Source organism: Salmo salar, chromosome 20 (genome assembly GCF_965601325.2).
Source record: "Salmo salar chromosome 20, fSalSal1, whole genome shotgun sequence".
NCBI lineage: Eukaryota > Metazoa > Chordata > Actinopteri > Salmoniformes > Salmonidae > Salmo > Salmo salar.
Window position 1 is genome coordinate 56157501 of NC_138310.1, and position 26812 is coordinate 56184312.

Below are 26812 nucleotides of genomic sequence, written 5' to 3' on the forward strand. Positions count from 1 at the left end.
GCCTCCAGTGATGATCCATGGCCCGGAGCCTGTAGGGATAATCCATGGAAAGAAGCCTGTAGGGATGATCTATGGCCCGGAGCCTGTAGAGATGATCCATGGCACGAAGCCTCCAGTGATAATCCATGGCACGGAGCCTCCAGTGATGATCCATGGCACAAAGCCTCCAGTGGTGATCCATGGCGCGGAGCCTGCAGAGATGATCCATGGCATGGACGGTCCCCGGTCCGGAACCTCCTGAGACGGCCTACAGTCAGGAACCTCCTGAGACGGACTGCAGTCCGGAACCTCCTGAGACGGACTGCAGTCCGGAACCTCCTGAGACGGACTGCAGTCCGGAACCTCCTGAGACGGACTGCAGTCCGGAACCTCCTGAGACGGACTGCAGTCCGGAACCTCCTGAGACGGACTGCAGTCCGGAACCTCCTGAGACGGACTGCAGCTCGGAACCTCCTGAGACGGACTGCAGCCCGGAACCTCCTGAGACGGACTGCAGCCCGGAACCTCCTGAGACGGACTGCAGCCCGGAACCTCCTGAGACGGACTGCAGCCCGGAACCTCCTGAGACGGCCTGCAGCCCGGAGTCTTCAGCGGCGGCCTGCAGCCCGGAGTCTTCAGCGGCGGCCTGCAGCCCGGAGTCTTCAGCGGCGGCCTGCAGCCCGGAGTCTTCAGCGGCGGCCTGCAGCCCGGAGTCTTCAGCGGCGGCCTGCAGCCCGGAGTCTTCAGCGGCGGCCTGCAGCCCGGAGTCTCCAGCGGCGGTTGGCAGTCCGGAGTCTCCAGCGGCGGTTGGCAGTCCAGAACCTCCAGCGGGGGTTTCAGGTTCTGAGCCTCCGGCGATGATCCACGGTCTGGTCCCTCCGGAGACACAAAAGCGGAGGGATCAGCGGGCGGAGTGGGGGCTATGCCCCGAACCAGAGCTGCCACCAACAGTAGATGCCCACCTGGACCCTCCCCTATAGGTTCAGGTCCGCACCTTTGGGGGGGGGTACTGTCACTCCCTGACCTTAGATTGCCGTTTATTTTATCTTTTTTGGGTTAGGTCAGGGTGTGATGTGGGGTGGGCATTCTATGCCTTTCTATGTTTTCTATTTCTTTGTGTTGAGCCGAGTGTGGTTCCTAATCAGAGGCAGCTGTTTATCGTTGTCTCTGATTAGGAATCATACTTAGGCAGCCCTTTTTTCCACCTTTAGTTGTGGGATCTTGTTTTTGTATTGCTCAGTGAAGCCTGCAGGACGTGACGTTCGTGTTTCATTGTTTATTGTTTTCTATAGTGTTCTGAGTATAATAAATATTTATCATGAGCACTCAACACGCTGCACCTTGGTCTACTCCTTACGATGATCGTCACACTCCTAAACCAGTTGAGGGCTTTATTTCGAAGGCCATAAGTTTGTAATTTATGCAACAACAAAAAATGGTGCTCAATGCTATCAAAAGCTTTTGAAAGGTCAATACTTACTTACTTACCTGTGTGTGTTTATTTATCTGTGAGTGACTCAGCCAGTGGGAGGAGTCTGGGAGTGTAGCTGGTCTTGTGTTGAGTTGGTGCGCATCTGCTTTGCTGACACTGTCTGTCTGTGCAGAGAGACTCTCTCTTCCAGTAATTGGCCCAAAGTTAGATGAGTAATGGCCCTTGACCACAGCAGTCATACCTCTACTCCCTCGCCTTCAGAGCTGTACAGTCACCACAGTAAGCAGTATAGTACCCCCACTGAGACAGACAGGACCAGGCATTACTCATGTCCACCATTCCATCCTACTAGCATGGGGGTTTGTGTGTCTAATAAAATGTATACAGTGCCTTCAGAAGGTATTCATATCCCTTGACTTATGTGACATTTTGTTGTGTTCTCATGCATCTACACACAATACCCCATAGTGAAAAAGTGAAAACAAATGTATTGAAAATAAAATACAGAAATATCTAATTTACATATAGTACCAGTCAAACGTTTGAACAAACCTACTCATTCCAGGGTTTTTCTTTATTTTTACATTTTTTCTACAATGTAGAACAATCAAAACTAACTACAACAAAACTATGAAATAACACATATGGAATCATGTAGTAACCTAAAAAGTGTTAAACAAATGAAAATATATTTTATATTTGGGATTCTTCAAAGTACATTTACATTTACGTCATTTATCAGACGCTCTTATCCAGAGCGACTTACAAATTGGTGCATTCACCTTATGATATCCAGTGGAACAACCACTTTACAATAGTACATCTATATCTATTTTTATAAAAAAAAAAAAAATTGTGGGGGGGGGGGTTAGAAGGATTACTTTGTGTCTCCGGAAGGTGGTGATTGACTCCGCTGTCCTGGCGTCGTGAGGGAGCTTGTTCCACCATTGGGGTGCCAGAGCAGCGAACAGTTTTGACTGGGCTGAGCGGGAACTGTGCTTCCGCAGAGGTAGGGAGGCGAGCAGGCCAGAGGTGGATGAACGCAGTGCCCTTCTTTGGGTGTAGGGACTGATCAGAGCCTGAAGTTACGGAGGTGCCGTTCCCCTCACAGCTCCGTAGGCAAGCACCATGGTCTTGTAGCAGATGCGAGCTTCAACTGGAAGCCAGTGGAGTGTGCGGAGGAGCGGGGTGACGTGAGAGATCTTGGGAAGGTTGAACACCAGACGGGCTGCGGCGTTCTGGATGAGTTGTAGGGGTTTAATGGCACAGGCAGGGAGCCCCGCCAGCAGCGAGTTGCAATAATCCAGACGGGATATGACAAGTGCCTGGATTAGGACCTGCGCCGCTTCCTGTGTAAGGCAGGGTCGTACTCTGCGAATGTTGTAGAGCATGAACCTACAGGATCGGGTCACCGCCTTGATGTTAGCAGAGAACGACAGGGTGTTGTCCAGGGTCACGCCAAGGCTCTTAGCACTCTGGGAGGAGGACACAATGGAGTTGTCAACCGTGATGGCGAGATCATGGAACGGGCAGTCCTTCCCCGGGAGGAAGAGCAGCTCCGTCTTGCCGAGGTTCAGCTTGAGGTGGTGATCCGTCATCCACGCTGATATGTCTGACAGACATGCAGAGATGCGATTCGCCACCTGGTTATCAGAAGGGGGAAAGGAGAAGATTAATTGTGTGTCGTCTGCGTAGCAATGATAGGAGAGACCATGTGAGGATATGACAGAGCCAAGTGACATGGTGTATAGCGAGAATAGGAGAGGGCCTAGAACTGAGCCCTGGAGGACACCAGTGGTGAGAGCACGTGGTGCGGAGACGGATTCTCGCCACGCCACCTGGTAGGAGCGACCTGTCAGGTAGGATACAATCCAAGAGTGAGCCGCGCCAGAGATGCCCAACTCGGAGGGTGGAGAGGAGGATCTGATGGTTCACAGTATCAAAGGCAGCAGATAGGTCTAGAAGGATGAGAGCAGAGGAGAGAGAGTTAGCTTTAGCAGTGCGGAGAGCCTCCATGACACAGAGAAGAGCAGTCTCAGTTGAATGACCAGTCTTGAAACCTGACTGATTTGGATCAAGAAGGTCATTCTGAGAGAGATAGCAAGAGAGCTGGCCAAGGACGGCACGCTCAAGAGTTTTGGAGAGAAAAGAAAGAAGGGATACTGGTCTGTAGTTGTTGACATCAGAGGGATCGAGTGTAGGTTTTTTGAGAAGGGGTGCAACTCTCGCTCTCTTGAAGATGGAAGGGACGTAGCCAGCGGTCAAGGATGAGTTGATGAGCGAGATGAGGTAGGGGAGAAGGTCTCCGGAAATGGTCTGGAGAAGAGAGGAGGGGATAGGGTCAAGCGAGCAGGTTGTTGGGCGGCCGGCCGTCACAAGTCGCAAGATTTCATCTGGAGAGAGAGGGGAGAAAGAGGTCAAAGCATAGGGTAGGGCAACGTGAGCAGGACCACCGGTGTCGTTTGACTTAACAAACGAGGATCGAATGTCGTCAACCTTCTTTTCAAAATGGTTGACAAAGTCATACGCAGAGAGGGGGGGGGGGGGGATTCAGGAGGGAGGAGAAGGTGGCAAAGAGCTTCCTAGGGTTAGAGGCAGATGCTTGGAATTTAGAGTGGTAGAAAGTGGCTTTAGCAACAGAAACAGAGGAAGAAAATATAGAGAGGAGGGAGTGAAAAGATGCCAGGTCCACAGGGAGGCTAGTTTTCCTGCATTTCCGCTCGGCTGCCCGGAGCCCTGTTCTGTGAGCTCGCAATGAGTCGTCAAGCCACGGAGCAGGAGGGGAGGACCGAGCCGGCCGGGAGGATAGGGGACATAGAGAGTCAAAGGATGCAGAAAGGGAGGAGAGGAGGGTTGAGGAGGCAGAATCAGGAGATTGGTTGGAGAAGGATTGAGCAGAGGGAAGAGATGATAGGATGGAAGAGGAAAGAGTAGCAGGAGAGAGAGAGCGAAGGTTGCGACGGCGCAATACCATCTGAGTAGGGGCAGAGTGAGTAGTGTTGGAGGAGAGCGAGAGGGAAAAGGATACAAGGTAGTGGTCGGAGACTTGGAGGGGAGTTGCAGTGAGATTAGTAGAAGAACAGCATCTAGTAAAGATGAGGTCAAGCGTATTGCCTGCCTTGTGAGTAGGGGGGACGGTGAGAGGGTGAGGTCAAAAGAGGAGAGGAGTGGAAAGAAGGAGGCAGAGAAAAATGAGTCAAAGGTAGACGTAGGGAGGTTAAAGTCACCCAGAACTGTGAGGGGTGAGCCATCCTCGGCAAAGGAACTTATCAAGGCGTCAAGCTCATTGGTGAACTCTCCAAGGGAACCTGGAGGGCGATAAATGATAAGGATGTTAAGCTTGAATGGGCTAGTGACTGTGACAGCATGGAATTCAAATGAGGAGATAGACAGATGGGTCAGGGGAGAAAGAGAGAATGTCCACTTGGGAGAGATGAGGATTCCAGTGCCACCACCCCGCTGACCAGATGCTCTCGGGGTATGCGAGTAGTAGCCCTCCTTTGCCTTGATTACAGCTTTGCACACTCTTGGCATTCTCTCAACCAGCTTCATGAGGTAGTCTCCTGGAATGCATTTCAATTAGCAGGTGTGCGTTGTTAAAAGTTAATTTGTGGAATTTATTTCCTTCTTAATGCGTTTGAGTCAATCAGTTGTGTCAATAACAGCTCAAATAAGCAAAGAGAAATGACAGTCCACCATTTCTTTAAGACATGAAGGTCAGTCAATCCAGAAATGTTCATAAACTTTGAAAGTTTCTTCAAGTGCAGTCGCAAAAACCATCAAGCGCTATAATGAAACTGTCTCTCATGAGGACCGCCACAGGAAAGGAAGACCCAGAGTTACCTCTGCTGTAGAGGATAAGTTCATTAGAGTTACCAACCTCAGAAATTGCAGCCCAAATAAATGCTTCACAGAGTTCAAGTAACAGAGACATCTCAACATCAACAGTTCAGAGGCGACTGCTTGAATCAGGCCTTCGTGGTAGAATTGCTGCAAAGAAATCACTACTAAAGGACACCATTTAGAAGAAGAGACTTGCTTGGGCCAAGAAACACGAGCAGTTGACATTAGACCGGTGGAAATCTGTCCTTTGGTCTGATGAGTCCAAATTTGAGATTTTTGGTTCCAACCGCCGTGTCTTTGTGAGACGCAGATTAGGTGAACGGATCATCTCCGCATGTGTGGTTCCCACCGTGAAGCATGGAGGAGGAGGTGTGATGGTGTGGGTGTGCTTTGCTGGTGACACTGTCTGTGATTTATTTAGAATTCAAGGCACACTTAACCAGCATGGCTACCACAGCATTCTACAGCGATAAGCCGTCCCATCTGGTTTGCGCTTTGTGGGAATATAATTTGTTTTTCAACAGAACCCAACACACCTCCAAGCTGCATCAGATAACCTGGCCTCCACAATAACCCGACCTCAACCTAATTGAAATGGTTTGGGATGAGTTGGACGGCAGAGTGAATGAAAAGCAGCCAACAAGTGCTCAGCATATGTGGGAACTCCTTCAAGACTGTTGGAAAATCATTCCAGGTGAAGCTGGTTGAGAGAATGCCAAGACTGTGCAAAGCTGTCATCAAGGCAAAGGGTGCTCAATTTGGAGTGTCAAAGCAAAGGTTGTGAATACTTATGTAAATCAGATATTTCTGTATTTAATTTGTAATACATTTTTCAAAAAACATGTTTTCACTTTGTCATTATGGGGAATTATGTGTATTTTTAATCAATTTGGAATTCTGTCTGTAACACAACTAAATGTGGAATAAATGAAGGGATATGAATACTTTCTGAACGCACTGTAGCAGGCTGGTAACAAAAGTGTTTGGCTTCGAGGACTCTCTCTTTCTCTCTCACACTCCATCCCCCCTCTCCTCTCCCTCTCTCTTCAGGATCGTAGTGAATGTGAGTGGAGCGCCCGTCCTTTGGCGTGTTGGAGAGGATGGTTTCCAGCGTTCCTCCTTGGTGGAGGGGACCATCATGTGGTTCCAGCAGGCCTCAGATGGACTGGTGGTCCCTGACCACTCCCTCCCCCTTGGACACAACTACTTTCTCAGTAAGGCCCCTCCTCCATCTCAATTTACTTACTTACGTAATCCTGTCTGTTCCTATGTGGAACAGAAGATTTCCCCCCACCTCATACAACTGTTATAAAGCATATGTAGGAATATAGGTCACTTTATTCTGTCTGTCCATTTGGTGGAAATGTACAGGTGCTATGGCGCTATCACTTCCATACTGCCAAACCTGTCATTGGTGCCAACTGTATTTTGCGTTAGAGATGGCTATCTTCAACTCCAATGGAATGAATCTTTGCATAGCACATATAGTGATAAAAGTGCATATTATACATATTTCTATTTATAAGACACTTGTAGTTTATTGGTATAAGGTACCTCAAAGTCAGAGACATACGCCCCTGATCAAACAAGCCCATTGGGGAATAGGATGGAATGGTATTCCATCATGTTTACAATACTAACATTCACATTCTCTGCAGTGTTCTGAGTTGTCTGGATCAGTCATTTGCATGAAATGTCCATCAAGAACGCAATATCCATACAATTCATAAACAGTATGATAATGTCTCATTTGTATTGGGCTGGCGTACATAAACACTTGGCTCTGGAATTCAGGTTTGTTATTTTTCTGCATATTTTATCGTTAAGTCTATTTTCAATGAGGAATGTTACAGTAACATACGTCTAAAGGTTCGGTGGATTCCAGCAGGTGTGGCGTCGTAATTGGTGTCCTTCCCTTTAGTGAATTGTCTACTTGACCCCTGTGCGTGGTCTCCATACCAACACTGCTGTGTTAGGTCTCAGCCTGTCTGTCCACTGACCTTGAGCTGGCTGGAGACACTCCGCCTGAGATCCTGCGGCTCTGTCTGGAGTGAGGGAGGAGAGGGAGAATTAAAGAGAGAGAGAGAGAGAGAAAAGGAGAGAGAAAGAGTGAGAGTCGTTTTTCTGTCGTTGTGTTTGGTTGTTTACCAGTCAAAGACTCAGGATAATAAATTAGTCACGTCCTTGAGAGCAAGGCTGCTGTGGAGATGTGTGTGTGCTTGTGTGCATCTCACATAACCTGTCTCACATGCAAAAACATGCAGTACACACGCACAAGTGCACACACATTCCCACTCGTGCACGCATGTACCACATGTTCGTACATCTGAGACTACTAGTGTGAATTAAATAATGATGGTGGCAGAGTGGATTGTAAAATATATATATATATATATATATATATATATATATATATATGAATCAACTCACAATTGTAAGGCAACCAGCTGCAATAAGATTGTGAATTTACTCAGCAGAAGTGTTGTTGAGTAAACTCACAACAAAAAGTTTGTGTGTGAACATTTTGTTGAGCAAACGTACAATCATATTGCAGTTGGTTGCCTTACAATTGTGAGTTAAATTTTTTTTTTTACAGTGTGTGTGCATTTAGACAGGCAGCCCAATTCTAATCTTTTTTTTCTTCACTAATTAGTCTTTTGACCAATCAGTTAAGCTCTGAAAAAGATCTGATGTGAAAAGATCTGATGTGATTGGTCAAAAGACCAATTAGTGAAAAAAATATCAGTATTGGGCTGCCTGTCTAAACGCAGCGTAAGTGTGTGTGTGTGTGCATGTGAGTGCTGCATCAGAGAGCAGTAACTTTGCATTTGTGAGTTTGTGTTGTGAGGAACAGACGTTATTGGACTGACCTAACCAGAAAATGGTGAGGTGTTAGGGGACCAGCTTTTATAGACGCCTGATTGGCTGCAGGGCTTTGCTGTGTTAATGACTCGTCCTGGCTTTGCTCACGCCTCATTGGCTCATAGCAGGTCCCTAATAATGGCTGTTAATCTTCACTTTGAGGCTATTTTAAAATAGAGGCTTCTGGTAGCAGTCTGCTGTGTGTCACATGATACATAAATAACTAATCTATTTTGGTTTTGATTCATATTTGCTAGCATGGCCTTTTCCTCTCCATTTCTCTAATAGTTGGTCAACCGGGAAATACATTTATCTTTTCCAATGGAAGCTAGAGGTGTCTTTTCTAGGCAATGATCCATAAGCAACCCCTCCTAGAACATTTGTCAAACACAAGGTGTTCTGGTCAATGTTACGTACGATGATGTTAAGATAGCAAACTTGTGTAGAACCGGACACGTTTGACCATAATCTTCTTTGCAAGGAACCATTTCTTCTCTCTGCACCTTATCTAAACACAATGCCTCTGTCTCTGCATCCATGTTGACCTCCCCTACCTTTCTCTGTAGTTACATTATCAATATTCAATATTGCTCACATTTAATCAGTCTTTTCATATTTATCAAGGTGAACCAGCTAGGATCTTAGGATAGAATAAATGTTTTTTGACTGATCTTGTTTTTTTCTCTCTCCCGTTGTAGGTGTGCTGCGCGTGGGCACCCCCAGTGGCTTGGAAGTCACCCTACGTCTCAATCTGACAGTGAAGGCCAGCAGCTGTGTGGAGCCTGGCAGCCGCTTCAGCGACCCACAATGCTCTGGGAAGGGGAAGTGCATCACCCAGCCCTCTGTGGTAAGAGGTCAGGGGTCAAATATGTGATGTCACCTGTCCTTGGGTCGGTGAATCAATCCCTTGTCTTTGGGCTTGATCCTGTGAACACTATTTTAAGGCTTAACATGTCACTTTCAATATTCAGAAAACTGATTTCCCCCCTCAATATACTGGAAGGTAATTGCTGTAATTCAGCAGAATATTGTAAGACTGCGACACTATTGTCTTGATGATACACTATGCGGTAACATAGCAACAGGAGACTGAGTGGAGAAAAAGATAAGTAAGACAGAATAAAGACCATGTCTTATAGCCATGGGAACAGAGAAAGATATAAATGTATTGTGGGATGGAGACAGAGTTCTTAATAATAAAGTCCTGCATCCCTACTGCTCCCTGGGGCTCCCCCGCTCCCTGGGTCCATAGAGGCATTGCAGTTAGCAGAATAATCACTGCTGCAGAGAGGAGTAGACTGCTGCAGAGAGGAGTAGAGAGAAGAGAAGTGAAGAGAGGGAGAAAAAAGAAGAAAGGGAGAAGAGAGGAAGGGAGAGGGGAGAGAGGAGACTCGTGTTAGACTGAGGGCCTGCTAGCTCTTTCCCTCCCGCCTACAGGTGCAGTGTTAGAGGGTGATTTAGCACACCACACTTTGGGGAGCTGGGAGGAAAAGGGCATCGGTGGGGTTTAGAGGACTAACAATAGAGAATCCCAGGGTTGTACATCTCAATAGAGCCGCATGTAGCCCCAGTAACCAGAACCATCCCAGTGATAGACAAAGTGTTGAGCATTATGCTTAGAATGTTCCACAATGTTATCTGACCACTCAGTCTCATCAGTTTTTCTTCTCATCAAATGAACCCCTATACTAGTCACATATAGAGCCAAGAGTTTATCCTGGTCAGGTCATGTGGTTGCGAGAAACTGGCACTAGTTTTGGTACCTTTAGTCAGTCAGTGTGTGACAGTGACCCACCCCTCTGACCTCCAGAGCACCTTCTTCTGTGAGTGTGAGAATGGTTACTCTGGAATCTTCTGTGAGGAGTTTGATGCCTGCCACCTCAGGCCCTGCCAGAACTACGCCATCTGTAGTGACCTGAGGCAGGGGGACGAGGGCCGCAACTTCACTTGTATCTGCCCTCCAGGTAACTACTGTGTGTTTGTGTGTGTGTGTGTCTGTGTGTACATGCGTATGTGCGTGCATCACAGGAGGCTGCTGAGGGGAGTACAGCTCATAGTGATGGCCAGAATGGAGCAAAGAGAATGGCATCAAACACCTGCAAGCCATGTGTTTGATGTATTTGATACCATTCCACCTATTCCGCTCCAGTCATTACCACGAGCCTTTCTCCTCAATTAAGGTGCCACCAACCTCCTGAGGCCTGCGTGTGTGAGTGTCTCCAAATGAAATAGGGGACGCAGAGAAGAATGAACCCTTTCAACTTGTCAATTAGATATATTTGGGGCCCGGACCAGTGAGGGCAGCTTTGATCCACCTGAGAGGATAATTGCCTTGTTATAGAAGCAGAGGCTGGAGCTGTTGTTGATGGCCAGCCACATCTTATTAGAGAAGAGTGATTACAGGGCTGTGGTGGTATGCCTGCCTGACAGACAGACTGAGTGCAGTGGGTTCTCACAGGCTCATCTAAAGCAATGTGGAAGCCACACTACATGACTGATGGGTAGTAAGGTTGGGGGTAATTGGCTAGATGCAGGACTTGTTGACTTGTTCTTGGAAGAGTGAGTGTTCTGTTTTGAATTGACCTGATGAGTTAATGAAGATAGACAGTCATAGGGAAGTGTGAGACATAGGGTGGCCTGTGTGTGTGTTCTTGTTATAGCGATAGTTGGATGGTTTGCATGTCAGTGCGTAAGAGTTGCGGGTGTATGTTTGGCTCCTTCTGTGTGTGTTCAGGTTTAATGCTATGTGACACTGTGTTTCGTCTGGGTGCTCCAGGGTTCGAGGGTGGTCTTTGCCAGTTGCAGGTGGACCACTGCCTGTCTCAGCCCTGCAGGAATGGGGCTACCTGCTCCAGCAGCCTGGCTGGACCCAGGTGCTACTGTCCTGAGGGTAGGTACTTTATCATAACTCTGCCCTGAGGGTAGTAGGTACCCTAGTACCAATAGCACAGCAATTCTCTGAGTGCAGACCATCTATTGCCATAATATGTACAGATCCACAGCAATGCACAATAGCAAGGATGTACTGCACAATATCCCGTTGTTAATCCGTTTTATTTTCAGAGCCTCATTAGCTGGTTGTGTGTGTTGGACTTTCCTGGTTCCCTGGTCTCGGCGTGCGTCTGGTGTTGTGTGTGTGAGTCTGAATATGTGTGTGAGGATATCCTAGTTCTGCTGCCATTCCTTTCTGTGCCTGCTCGGTGTTTATCTGTGCCAGACTGTTGCTTAATTTAAACCTTCCTCCACTAGTCTAATTAGTCCTCCTAGCCCTAACGACCGGCTCTCTGCCCCACATGGGAAGTCTACGCCCGCTAAAACTAAAATTCTGACAAACACAGCACTCCTAAATAAGGGCATGCCAATCCACACTTTTTATAAATGCACACACACAGACACTGCCATGCGAAACCATTCCGGAATAATCCTCTTCGAACACATTAATAAAACAACGGAGGTATGAATGTAAAACCTGGTCCAAAAAAGATGGTACATTGCAGGTACAATTCCCTGCGGTCACTGAGTTCTGAGCCACAGTCCTGCTAACAACGCAACTCGGATTAAATTATTAATCTAACACTGTTGGACGAACGCCGACCAGAATTTGTTTTATCCATCCACAGCAGTTTTTTTCCCCCCTCCCCCCTTTGGTTGTTTTCACAGAAATCATGGTTGTGGTGCAACAATGGGGGCGGAAACTGCACAGACAGACAGACAGACAGACAGACAGACAGACAGACAGACAGACAGACAGACAGACAGACAGACAGACAGACAGACAGACAGACAGACAGACAGACAGACAGACAGACAGACAGACAGACAGACAGACAGACAGAGAATCCTGTGGAGGGTGATGAGGAGGAACCTTTCCTCACCTCTACCTCTGTTTATACACAAACACACTAGGAGTGGGAGCGGACGGCTCCACACTGCAGACTCCTGTCCATCTGATTCCCATCCAGTCGTGAGAGACTGAGCAGGAGAGACGTAAAGAATGTGTTAGGGTTCACAGTTGTTTTCTGGCAGGTGAATGTGAGGGCAGCAGTATAGCAGAGTTGTATTCTACAAAGCAGGATTACAACTAACTTGTCTAAATATTCTGATATAACTTTTTATTTTGTAGAAAGATAAGCTTGAAATGGGCATGGTCTAATTGAATTAACAGACAAATAAACATATCTTTTATATCATGTAAGTTTAGCTTTTTAAATGATCTATAAAATCAATAGTTATTTCTGGTTGCTTATCAAGGTTAGCTGGCTAACTAATTGATCCTGCTTTGTAGCATACCTCTTAGTACTAGGTACAGAGAAGTTGTGAAGTGCTAAAGTTGGAGTTGACGGACCTGGAATTATGGTGTATCCATGAGGAAAAGACACACTCTTGTACTGTTGTTAATTTACCTCGACTGTTTCCTTTTGGACTAGACTGTCTCTTATTTATTTGGAGAAGAAGTGACAAGTATCTTTACTCTAGATCCTCTCTTTAATAACTATCACTGTCTCTGGAGACACATGCAGTGAAGAGCTTTAATGATCATTTGGTTTTGTTTGGCTGTGCATAAAAAAGTGATGGATGACACCAGATGACAACAATAGCAGAAGCAATCATAGCAGAATCACGGCTTATGATCACCAAATGCCACTGCTGAAGACAAATAGCAGGTGAGCAGGCGTATGGTAGTAGTTTGATAGCATAGCAGTATCATAAACATGACACAAGTTCGGTTATTAGGTGTCATGTCCCTTCATGACCAATCAGGTCAGATGACATAGCGCCTTTGAGCCTTGGCCAGAAGTAGTGCACTTTATTAGGAAAGCAACAATATCTCATGGTTTTACCAATTTGACTTCAGATTCAGACTTTTATCTACGTTTCTCCAAATGTCACATCTTGAAAATAAGGGTTGGGATAGGGTTAACACATTAAGTTTAGGCATCCATTCTGAATGGTTAAGTTAAGGGTTAAGGTTTGGGATAGGGTTAAAACTAGACTGTAAAAAATGAGTGTCTACCACTGGGATTGAACGCGCAATCGGATTCAGAGTCATGGAATTGACGTCCTCAGGACATGGACAGATGTCCAATTTCAAAGTCAATCTTGAGCGATCTGCTTGATGATATATGGGTACCATTTCAGACACAGCCTGAGCCTCTTGAGGAGATTGCTCCGAGCAGTCCTCCGAGCTCTCTGTCTGTCCTCTGAGGTCTCTCTCTCAGCTCTGGGACTGGCACTGTCTCCAGTGAGGAACAGTAGGGCTGGAGGTGCTATATTTAGACTCCTAACTCACTCTATTGGCAAGTAGAAGTACAGCTGCTCTGCTAAAGCTGCTCTCCTTTCATATCAGAGCTCCCCTGGGAATCTGGTAAAGTGTGTAGGCTTGGTAATGTGTGTGTGTGGTGGTGGTGGTGGGGGGGGGTCCTCTGTGTTCATGTGTGTGAATGCGTGCGCTCCCATGTGTGCGTCTGTGTCTTTATCATGCCGGCTGACCCATACCACCTGTGTCATAGTGAGTTATGAGCTTGGTCTTGGGGAGAGTTGTCAGCATGATCAGAGGTGGTGGGATTCTGCCATACCTGGGCCATGACAGTAAATCTCAGTAAGACCAAAATAATTGTGTTCCAAAAAGGTCCAGTCGCCAGGACCACAACTACAAATTACATCTAGACAACGTTGCCCTAGAGCATACAAACAACAATCTACAGTTGAAGTCGGAAGTTTACATACACCTTATCCAAATGCATTTAAACTCAGTTTTTCACAATTCCTGACATTTAATCCTAGAATCCTAATATTCCCTGTCTTGGGTCAGTTAGGATCACCACTTTATTTTAAGAATGTGAAATGTCAGAAAAATAGTAGAGAGAATTATTTATTTCAGCTTTTATTTACTTCATCGCATTCCCAGTGGGTCATAAGTTTACATACACTCAATTAGTCTTTGGTAGCATTGCCTTTAAATTGTTTAACTTGGGTCAAACATTTTGGGTAGCCTTCCACAAGCTTCCCACAATAAGTTGGGTGAATTTTGGCCCATTGCTCCTGACAGAGCTGGTGTGGTCCCATGGTATTTATACTTGCGTACTATTGTTTGTACAGATGAACGTGGTACCTTCAGGCGTTTGTAAATTGCTCCCAAGGATGAACCAGACTTGTGGAGGTCTACAATTTTTTTTTTAGGTCTTTCTTTTGATTTCCCCATGATGTCAAGCAAAGAGGCATTGAGTTTGAAGGTATCCCTTGAAATACATCCACAGGTACACCTCCAATTGACTCAAATGATGTCAATTAGCCTATCAGAAGCTTTTAAAGCCATTACATAATTTTCTGGAATTTTCCAAGCTATTTAAAGGCACTGTCAACTTAGTGTATGTAAACTTCTGACCCACTGGAATTGTGATACAGTGAATTATAAGTGAAATCTGTAAACAATTATTGGAAAAATTACTTGTGTCATGCACAAAGTAGATCTCCTAACCGACTTGCCAAAACTATAGTTTGTTAACAAGAAATTTGTGGAGTGGTAAAAAAACTTTGAATGACTCCATCCTAAGTGTATGTAAACTTCCGACTTCAACTGTACACCTTGGCCTAAACATCAGCGCCACAGGTAACTTCCACAAAGATGTGAACGATCTGAGAGACAAGGCAAGAATTGCCTTCTATGCCATCAAAAGGTACATAAAAGTTGACATACCAATTAGGATCTGGATAAAAATACTTGAATCAGTTATGGTTGTGAGGTCTGGGGTCTGCTCACCAATCAAGAATTCACAAAATGGGACAAACACCAAATTGAGACGCTGCATGCAGAATTCTGCAAAAATATCCTCTGTGTACAACGTAAAACACCAAATAATGTATGCAGAGCAGAATTAGGCCGATACCCGCTAATTATCAAAATCTAGAAAAGCGCCGTTAAATTCTACAACCACCTAAAAGGAAGCGATTCCCAAACCTTCCATAACAAAGCCATCACCTACAGAGAGATGAACCTGCAAAAGAGTGTCGTGTCTTTGGGTCACCATTAAACTGAAGACATGTTTATCAATTAACTCCCTGTAATTATTATCACGCGATTAAACTGATTAATCGTTTAATGGTAATTAACTAGGAGATCGGGGCACCAAGGAGAATATTCAGATTACAAAGCTATAATTTTCCTAATATAACTTTTCCTATATTATAATATTATATTCTATTATAGTATAGGCCGATTATCTTCTGGTTTAAATGGTGTATTTTACCTCGTGTTCAGTCTCATTCCAAACGTCGTAAATTGTTGTATCTGCACGAACCCAGTCTTTACTAAAATCCTCCATACATCAATTGTCTTAAAATCATTTATTTACTACACTAAGTAATTAACAGAAAACATACAAACAGTAATTATCGTCACAAAGGATTGGTATAGTAATGTGCGCTAATGGCTAACAGGCATGGCTGGTCTGTTAGACAATGGGTCATAAACGGTCAGCTGAGAAGGTACACAGAGTTCATTAATATTAACAATTGACAATTGAAGGCTCGCTCATTCGGGAACAATTGCAATCAATATATATTTACGCTCATGTGTCGTCGTTCTTTGTTGGAGCGTCGTTCTGATGGAGAGTTTTGTCTCTCTCTCTCTCTCTCGGTTAGAATGGATCTTTCAAAGCGACATTCATTAATGTCGTCATAGAATGGATGTTTCGTTGGTCTTCGCGTTCGATGATATAATTTACTTAGCTGCAGACTAATAATTAATATCAAAGACTTGTTCTTATTCTGTCGGTCTCGATAGTCTAAAAGTTAACCACGTGGTGTAGTTCACTTTCAGTAGAGGAATTGGATGGTAAAACCTATTGGCCATGGAGTGGAGGCCTGGTCTGGAGAAATGTAAATCAGGGTGGGTTTTATAGTGACCCTTGAACAGCTTGTCAAATGACGCCTGGTCCTGTATGTGTCCCTGGGGGCGTGCCTATGACTGAGTTAGACTTGGTTACAGAAATACAATTCTATCACATTACATCAGTACATAGCATCTCAATGTATTACAAAAGCTTTATCCTTATTAATACATTCTATACAACCATTATGATGCAAGTCTCAAGCTGAGGCTATTATATAAACCGTTTTATGGTAATATGGCTATATTGTCTCTTCTGAGTATCACAAAATTGTACCAAGCGGATCAGTTTGTAGCTGGATTCTTCACCAATCTTCCATACCTTCTCCAGAACACAAATGTCGCTTGGCTCCCCAATTCTGTGAGTTGGAAGAATTTCCTGTGTCTCTCTATGGGCCATGTGGCCAGAGACTCTCCTGGAATTTTAGAGTTTTTACAACCCTTTCACACAGGGCCTGGGTTGGGGGGAAGGTAGGTTGGGTGGTGGTGCAAAAGGGGGGGGGGGGGTCAACTGTCCTCCCTGTACCAAAAGAGGCCAACGTCATGACAAGAGTCTCCTAAGCAAGCTGGTCCTGGTGCTCTTTTCAAACACAAACAGACCCCACAGAGCCCCAGGACAGCAACACAATTAGACCCAACCAAATCATGAGAAAACAAAAAGATAATTACTTGACACATTGGAAAGAATTAACAAAAAAACTGAGCAAACTAGAATGCTATTTGGCCCTAAACAGAGAGTACACAGTGGCAGAATATCTGACCACTGTGTAACGCAGGCCGTATAAAGGGGACCAAGGCGCAGCGTGTATAGTGCTCATATTTACTTTTTAATGAATACACAAAACGACCGACAACAGTTCCGTCAGGTGACATACACTAAACAGAAAACAACTACCCACAAAAACCCAGGAAGAAAAAAACCCTACTTAAATACGATCTCCAATCAGAGGCAACGAGGATCAGCTGCCTCCAATTGGAGATTAACCCAAACAACCCCAACATAGAACTAGAAAAACTAGAACTTAAACATAGAAATAGAAAACCCAAAACACCCCCTGTCACGCCCTGACCTACTCTACTATAGAAAATGACATCTTACTAGAGTCAGGATGTGACAGACTGACCCAAACTTAAGGAAAGCTTTGACTATGTACAGGCTCAGTGAGCGTAGCCTTGCTATTGAGAAAGGCCGCTGTAGGCAGACCTGGCTCTCAAGAGAAGACTGGATATGTGCACACTGCCCACAAAATGAGGTGGAAACTGAGCTGCACTTCCTAACCTCCTGTCAAATGATTTACCATATTAAAGACACATTTCCCTCAGATTACACAGATCCACAAAGAATTTGAAAACAAACCTGATTTTGATAAACTCCCATATCTACTGGATGAAATAACACAGTGTGCCATCACAGCAGCAAGATTTGTGACCTGTTGCCACAAGAAAAGGACAACCAGTGAAGAACAAACACCATTGTAAATACAACCCATATTTATGTTTATTTATTTTCCCATTTGTACTTTAACCATTTGCACATCGCTACAACACAGTATATATTCATAATATGACATTTGTAATGTGTTTATTATTTTGGAACTTCTGTGAGTGTAATGTTTACTGTTCATTTGTATTGTTTATTTCACTTTTGTATATTATCTACTTCACTTGCTTTGGCAATGTTAACATATGTCTCCCATGCCAATAAATCCCCTTGAATTGAATTTAATTGAGAGATGGGGTCCTGATGCTCAGACACCGAGCCAATCTCCCTGACAACAAGGCCCAAGGCAAATGCACACAAGCAGCAGGGTGTGAAAACTGTGCAGTGCAGACTTATCTTTCTACAGAGATAAAGGAATAGAGCTGTGATTTCCCTCCCTCCTATCTTCACATTCTTCTTTTTTGGCACCTTTACCTCTTAAGTTTCTTTACCTCTTGTCATGTCACCTTTTCTACTACATTTGAGATTATGGGCGGTTGTGTGTCAATATGTCTGTGTGCGCACACACAGAGGGAGTGATAAACGTCAAAACTCGACAATTACGTTTAATCATTCATTCCGACTGGTTAAGGTAAAGGTTGAGGTTTGGGATAGGGTTAAAATAGAAAAACATAACAATGAGTGCCTAACAATGTGACTGAACCCACAATCCTCTGAGTTGTAGAGCGCGGTTTAAAGTTCATGAACATTCAAAATCATGTTTTTCATGAAATTGGATGATATTTGGATAAAACCAAATCAAAGAATGATGCCCAAATTATGAAAAATGACGAGTTTTGATCGTAAAGTTACTGATCCCCTCCCCCATGTCAAACACTTGGATTCAGGAGGCGGGATTATTAAGGGAAAGGGTGGCCCTAACTCTCATGTTAATACACCAATGGTAACATGATATTCTCTTACCTAATTTAAATAAGTACTGCCTTGTAACCAACATTGGAGAAGGCGTGTTTGCAGAGGGACGTGGTTTATATAGCTACTCTACTGATGCCAACATTTGACTGTAGCATGTCAGCAAATACAGTATAATTACAATTTTACACTATTCATCTATGGCAATCAAATCAATCAATCAATCAAATTTATTTTTATATAGCCCTTCGTACATCAGCTGATATCTCAAAGTGCTGTACAGAAACCCAGCCTAAAACCCCAAACAGCAAGCAAAGCATGTGAAAGAAGCACGGTGGCTAGGAAAAACTCCCTAGGAAAAACTCCCTAGAAAGGCCAAAAACCTAGGAAGGAACCTAGAGAGGAACCAGGCTATGAGGGGTGGCCAGTCCTCTTCTGGCTGTGCAGGGTGGATATTATAACAGAACATGGTCAAGATGTTAAAATGTTAAAATGTTCATAAATGACCAGCATGGTCAAATAATAATAATCATAGTAGTTGTCGAGGGTGCAACAAGCACGTCCGGTGAACAGGTCAGGGTTCCATAGCCGCAGGCAGAACAGTTGAAACTGGAGCAGCAGCACGGCCAGGTGGACTGGGGACAGCAAGGAGTCATCATACCAGGTAGTCCTGAGGCATGGTCCTAGGGCTCAGGTCCTCCGAGAGAAAGACAGAAAGAGAGAAAGAGAGAATTAGAGAGAGCATATTTAAATTCACACAGGACACCGGATAAGACAAGAGAAATACTCCAGATGTAACAGACTGACCCTAGCCCCCCGACACAAACTACTGCAGCATAAATACTGGAGGCTGAGACAGGAGGGATCAGAAGACACTGTGGCCCCATCCGATGATACCCCCGGACAGGGCCAAACAGGCAGGATATAACCCCACCCACTTTGCCAAAGCACATCCCCCACACCACTAGAGGGATGTCTTCAACCACCAACTTACCGTCCTAAGACAAGGCCGAGTATAGCCCACAACGATCTCCGCCATGGCACAACCCAAGGGGGGGGCGCCAACCCAGACAGGAAGACCACGTCAGTGACTCAACCCACTCAAGTGACGCACCCCTCCCATGGACGGCATGGAAGAACACCAGTAAGCCAGTGACTCAGCCCCTGTAAAAGGGTTAGAGGCAGAGAATCCCAGTGGAAAGAGGGGAACCGGCAAGGCAGAGACAGCAAGGGCGGTTCGTTGCTCCAGCCTTTCCGTTCACCTTCACACTCCTGGGCCAGACTATACTTAATCATAGGACCTACTGTAGAGATAAGTCTTCAGTAAAGACTTAAAGGTTGAGACTGAGTCTGCGTCTCTCACATTGGTAGGCAGACCATTCCATAAAAATGGAGCTCTATAGGAGAAAGCTCTACCTCCAGCCGTTTGCTTAGAAATTCTAGGGACAATTAGGAGGCCTGCGTCTTGTGACCGTAGCGTACGTGTAGGTATGTACGGCAGGACCAAATCGGAAAGATAGGTAGGAGCAAGCCAATGTAATGCTTTGTAGGTTAGCAGTAAAACCTTGAAATCAGCCCTTGCCTTAACAGGAAGCCAGTGTAGGGAGGCTAGCACTGGAGTAATATGATCAAATTTTTTGGTTCTAGTCAGGATTCTAGCAGCCGTATTTAGCACTAACTGAAGTTTATTTAGTGCTTTATCCGGGTAGCCGGAAAGTAGAGCATTGCAGTAGTCCAGCCTAGAAGTAACAAAAGCATGGATTAATTTTTCTGCGTCATTTTTGGACAGAAAGTTTCTGATTTTTGCAATGTTACGTAGATGGAAAAAAGCTGTCCTTGAAACAGTCTTGATATGTTCTTCAAAAGAGAGATCAGGGTCCAGAGTAACGCCGAGGTCCTTCACAGTGTTATTTGAGACGACTGTATAACCATCCAGATTAATTGTCAGATTCAACAGAAGATCTCTTTGTTTCTTGGGACCTAGAACAAGCATCTCTGTTTTGTCCGAGTTTAAAAGTAGAAAGTTTGCAGCCATCCACTTCTTTATGTCTGAAACACAGGCTTCTAGCGAGGGCAATTTTGGGGCTTCACCATGTTTCATTGATATGTACAGCTGTGTGTCGTCCGCATAGCAGTGAAATTTAACATTATGTTTTCGAATGACATCCCCAAGAGGTAAAATATATAGTGAAAACAATAGTGGTCCTAAAATGGAACCTTGAGGAACACCGAAATGTACAATTGATTTGTCAGAGGACAAACCATTCACAGAGACAAACTGATATCTTTCCGACAGATAAGATCTAAACCAGGCCAGAACTTGTCCATGTAGACCAATTTGGGATTCCAATCTCTCCAAAAGAATGTGGTGATCGATGGTATCAAAAGCGGCACTAAGATCTAGGAGCACGAGGACAGATGCAGAGCCTCGGTCTGACGTCATTAAAAGGTCATTTACCACCTTCACAAGTGCAGTCTCAGTGCTATGATGGGGTCTAAAACCAGACTGAAGCGTTTCGTATACATTGTTTGTCTTCAGGAAGGCAGTGAGTTGCTGTGCAACAGCTTTTTCAAAAATTTTTGAGAGGAATGGAAGATTCGATATAGGCCGATAGTTTTTTATAATTTCTGGATCAAGATTCAGCTTTTTCAAGAGAGGATTTATTACTGCCACTTTTAGTGAGCTTGGTACACATCCGGTGGATAGAGAGCCGTTTATTATGTTCAACATAGGAGGGCCAAGCACAGGAAGCAGCTCTTTCAGTAGTTTAGTTGGAATAGGGTCCAGTATGCAGCTTGAGGGTTTGGAGGCCATGATTATTTTCATCATTGTGTCAAGAGATATAGTACTAAAACACTTTAGTATCTCCCTTGATCCTAGGTCCTGGCAGAGTTGTGTAGACTCAGGACAATGGAGCTTTGGAGGAATACCCAGATTTAAAGAGGAGTCTGTAATTTGCTTTCTAATGATCATGATCTTTTCCTCAAAGAAGTTCATAAATTTATTACTGCTGAAGTGAAAGCCATCCTCCATTTGCGAAGGCTGCTTTTTAGTTAGCTTTGCGACAGTATCAAAAAGAAATTTCGGATTGTTCTTATTTTCCTCAATTAAGTTGGAAAAATAGGATGATCGAGCAGCAGTGAGGGCTCTTCGATACTGCACGGTACTGTCTTTCCAAGCTAGTCGGAAGACTTCCAGTTTGGTGTGGCGCCATTTCCGTTCCAATTTTCTGGAAGCTTGCTTCAGAGCTCGTGTATTTTCTGTATACCAGGGAGCTAGTTTCTTATGACAGATGTTTTTAGTTTTTAGGGGTGCAACTGCATCTAGGGTATTGCGCAAGGTTAAATTGAGTTCCTCGGTTAGGTGGTTAACTGATTTTTGTCCTCTGACGTCCTTGGGTAGGCAGAGGCAGTCTGGAAGGGCATCAAGGAATCTTTGGGTTGTCTGAGAATTTATAGCACGACTTTTAATGCTCCTTGGTTGGGGTCTGAGCAGATTATTTGTTGCAATTGCAAACGTAATAAAATGGTGGTCCGATAGTCCAGGATTATGAGGAAAAACATTAAGATCCACAACATTTATTCCATGGGACAAAACTAGGTCCAGAGTATGACTGTGGCAGTGAGTAGGTCCAGAGACATGTTGGACAAAACCCACTGAGTCGATGATGGCTCCGAAAGCCTTTTGGAGTGGGTCTGTGGACTTTTCCATGTGAATGTTAAAGTCACCAAAAATTAGAATATTATCTGCTATGACTACAAGATCCGATAGGAATTCAGGGAACTCAGTGAGGAACACTGCATATGGCCCAGGAGGCCTGTAAACAGTAGCTATAAAAAGTGAGTGAGTAGGCTGCATAGATTTCATGACTAGAAGCTCAAAAGACGAAAACGTCATAGTTTTTTTTTTTGTAAATTGAAATTTGCTATCGTAAATGTTAGCAACACCTCCGCCTTTGCCGGATGCACGGGGGGTATGGTCACTAGTGTAACCAGGGGGTGAGGCCTCATTTAACACAGTAAATTCATCAGGCTTAAGCCATGTTTCAGTCAGGCCAATCACATCAAGATTATTATCAGTGATTAGTTCATTGACTATAACTGCCTTGGAAGTGAGGGATCTAACATTAAGTAACCCAATTTTGAGATGTGAGGTATCACAATCTCTTTCAATAATGGCAGGAATGGAGGAGGTCTTTATACTAGTGAGATTGCAAAAGCGAACACCGCCATTTTTAATTTTGCCCAACCTAGATCGAGGCACAGACACGGTCTCAATGGGGAAAGCTGAGCTGACTACGCTGACTGTGCTAGTGGCAGACTCCACTAAGCTGGCAGGCTGGCTAACAGCCTGCTGCCTGGCCTGCACCCTATTTCATTGTGGAGCTAGAGGAGTTAGAGCCCTGTCTATGTTCGTAGATAAGATGAGAGCACCCCTCCAGCTAGGATGGAGTCCGTCACTCCTCAACAGGCCAGGCTTGGTCCTGTTTGTGGGTGAGTCCCAGAAAGAGGGCCAATTATCTACAAATTCTATCTTTTGGGAGGGGCAGAAAACAGTTTTCAACCAGCGATTGAGTTGTGAGACTCTGCTGTAGAGCTCATCAATCCCCCTAACTGGGAGGGGGCCAGAGACAATTAATCGATGCCGACACATCTTTCTAGCTGATTTACACGACAATGATACTTACAGTATGTCTCCCCTTTCATCTGTGTCTGGTGTTAGCTAGTTACTGGCTAGCTACGTCTTCAGCCAGCATGGAACCAAAGAGCGGGAAGGGTCGTTCAAAACTCTGAAGCGGCTGTCATGTCAGTGCTGTTGTGAACCGCATCACAAGAGACATGCCAAAAGGGATGCATAAAAACATTTACTTCATTAATCATGTTTCCATCCACAGTTTTTATACAAGTACAGTCATTCCATATGAAAGAAAATCATGACAGCTGTGATGGAAACAGGAAGTTTCGGTACAATTCTATAAATGCAGACAGATAATTTGTTTCTTCTACATGGCGGGATCTTTTTGTGTCCGTAAAATGAATTATGCGAGAAATGGTGGTGGAAATGCCTTTATGCGCAAATATAGATATAATAACCATCATATCGAAGCAGTGGCTATTTTAGCATGTAAATCTTGTTGGGGCAAAGTCCCCTAACATTTTTTTTTATGCATGCCAGCAAAGCCACTACACAACACAACACTAAACAATACATTAATTGCACTATAACGGTGACAAGCGGTGCCAACAAACTGTTACCTCCTACATAAAGCTGTCCCAACAGCAGAGCTTTCTTTTCAGCACCATAGAGTGAATCCTTACCACCACTACACCTGGCTATCAGCGGAGCCTTGTCTGGCAGCGAAACAGTTCATTCAGCCACGTTTACTGCCTTTAAAAAAAAAAACAGCTTATATGGCTGACCTTATCTCCCTGGCATATTACATTTATGCAGCAGCATACAATACATTTTTGGACTCACCTTGTTGTGCGTGGCAGTCCTTCGTAGGAAAATGTAGTCATCAAAGATTTACAGTTCCGAGTTGGATGACCGTTCAAAACATATTTTCCCAGTCTGACTTCCCAGTTGCAATGCCTGCGGTTAGCTACTGTCACCGATTCCTTCCAAACAACTCACTGTTGAATTTGCGATTTCCAACTTGTTGTGTAATGTTTATGTCCAATGGTTGATGAGCACCGATATGTTTTATCTATAATTTCTCTTCATTATTTCTCCTCATATGACAAGGATTAAAAATGATTTTCCAGTAGATTGTCGTCTTGATTATTGATGATGACTGCTAGCTAAGATTTAGAAAGTATGATGTTGACATGATCAGTCCAATCAAAGCTACTGTAGATATAATTTGACATCATTTTGTCTGTGGCCAATGACCTTGAGCCTTCTTGGAAGGGCACTTCTAATGTAACTCGATGGCAGCACACAAAGGGCTCACATTCTTGATGTCTACCCTTACTAAAGGCGGGTGACGTAGTGTCCCCATGAGTGACAGAACACTGAGCCAATCACGGTGCAATGCTGAGCCAATCACGGTACAATGCTCCTATTTTCTGCTGGCCTACCCCACCACCACAGAAAGCACTGAGCTAGGCTGTAACACCTGCATTTTGGAGCTGCCTGTTTGTACACAGCTTTATTAAGTCAATGATATGTGTGTATATATATATATATATATATATATATATATATATATATATATATATATATATATATATATATATACTTGCCTGTATATATACTTGCCTGTATATATATATATATATACTTGCCTGTATATATATATATTTTACATTGTTTGCAAACTGATATGTGACATGTATTAATGGCAAAATAACATGCATAACAGGCAAGTCCCCCCCCCCCCCCCCCCCCCCCCCCCCCCCCCCCCCCCCACACAAAAAAAAAGTGTATATAAAGATGTAAACTTAGTGATGATATGGTTTGTGGTCCTCCCACTAAGACTTGGAAACCATGCAGTTTATTAGTCTACAGATGTTATTAGTTATGATGAACTTCACAGGGTGCTGAAAGTGCAGGGTGATCTTGATGCTCCTTTCTGATAAATACCGAGGTTCTTATTCTGGTGACATGATGATCGATGCTTGACTGCCTTTTGACAAACACAAATATTCTCCGTCTTATCCATAATAATCTCATAATGTAGACTAGCCTACTGTACTCACACAGCCTACCTGCACTGTATCAGCTAGCTGTTGGCTAGAGGGCAGGTGCCGAGACCAGAGTAGGCACATTTGCTATTTAAAGCAACAGTTTTTCTGACAAAACTATCGGTAGAGTGGAAAACATGTTGAACTGTAGATTTTGATTACATGAAAACCTAAGTGAAACATGTCTTTGTGTGTTCACTATGACACCACATACTGAATTTTATCTGCAACCAGTCTGTTTGGTGGAAGCACACCACTGGTCATTTTTTTTGTAATATTCTCATGATAATTTGTGGCCAATTGGATGGAAACCTAGCTAGTGATGCAATTTTAATGTAGTTTGAGTTAATTGTGTATCACCAAATTAGTTTGAGATTATTTTACTGCTCACTGCATCCAAGTTTCTTGACATAGGCATTTCAAAGAGCTGTAAGTCAAGGCAAGCTCATGAATATAAGCTCCCTGCCCACTCAGGGTGTCTTTTCAAACTTCCTGGTAGTTAGCCATGAGAGAAAAAGTCATTTTTCTAAAATTGTGAGCATTTCTATCCCCCCCAAATATTATGTGTGATATTTTAGTCACTCTAAAGGTTTTTTACATGGGGACCTTTAAGTCCTATCTCTATCGCCATCCACAACGCGCTAGCAAGCCGTGAGCCTGCTCGATGCCCCTAGTGACCGGTATGGAAGGTATCTCCCGACGTCCCGGGGACCTGGACAAACGTCTAATTCTGCAGTCTATCTGGTTTGACCTGGCTTCTCTACTCCCACCCGCCTTCTACATCCTGATGTTCTTATGAGAAAGGCTGATCATAAATTGAGGTCACCCTCAATCAAACTTCCACTTTGTCACACCTTCTGCAATCGCTGCCACCATCTCTGCCACTCTCAAGGTGCCCCCCTTGCCGCTTCCCTCCTCCCCTCTCTCCACCCTCCCATCTGTCCTCCCTCCCTCCTCAGGAGAATGGTTCCATCACAAGCTGTTTTTATCAGGATCATCGCCATGGTAGCGCAGAGAGGAGACTGCTTTATTGTGAAGGGACTGTGTGTGTGAGAGAGAGAGAGTGTGTGTGTGAGCATTTATGAGGGTGTTTGTGTCAGGCTATGTATGTGTGTTGGCCTGTGTATGTGTGTGTGTTACACAGTCAATATAACCCAGGAGCATGTTGATTGTGTCAGTGATTGTGTAAGTGTGTGTAGTTCATCGGGCTAATGAAGATAGGCTCTCAGGGTCTGCTGATTCATTTATCCAGATGCACGGAGGACTCAATATCACCCAGACTGATGGACATTATCTCACTGTCACTGTAGAGAGGGAGGGATAACCTGCTGGAGTCTCTGGGTTTCTGCGTGTGTCTCAGACAGGATCTTTTCTTTCTTTCTCATAGATTATGCATGTATGAGCTACACATGGACACGTCCAGCCCAAAGCAGGAGGTTTAAAATAAATACTTACTAGTCGCCAAAGTACCGGAGCATGTCTTTAAGTATGGGTTTGCTGGCTTGTGTTGAAGAACAATGCCTGTTTGTTTGTATGTGTTTGTGTGTGGGCGGGAGGGAGGGAGGGAGACTGGGGACGGGGGACGGGTTTGTGCATGTGTGTAGACAAAACAGATGCTGTGGGCTACATCCCAGTGAGTCCACAGAGCCACCTCAACACCCACAATGGGGTCCTTCACACTCCCAGAACCCCACAGCATTCCTGCCACCAGACCAGATGCTCTCTCCCCCCCCTCTCTTTCTCGTTCCTCTCGCTCACGCTTTTTCTC

At 44.5% G+C, this 26812-nt stretch overlaps 1 protein-coding gene across 1 annotated transcript in view; it reads left to right on the forward strand.

Annotated features, from left to right (window-relative positions):
- Nucleotides 1-26812, forward strand: part of LOC106580885 (delta and Notch-like epidermal growth factor-related receptor) — a 77666-nt gene that overhangs the window by 41451 nt on the left and 9403 nt on the right. The window contains exons 4-7 of the mRNA XM_045703650.2: nucleotides 6305-6468; nucleotides 8815-8963; nucleotides 9927-10080; nucleotides 10893-11006. Of these exons, the coding sequence (XP_045559606.1) occupies nucleotides 6305-6468; nucleotides 8815-8963; nucleotides 9927-10080; nucleotides 10893-11006 (581 nt within the window). The remainder of the gene's footprint in view (nucleotides 1-6304; nucleotides 6469-8814; nucleotides 8964-9926; nucleotides 10081-10892; nucleotides 11007-26812) is intronic.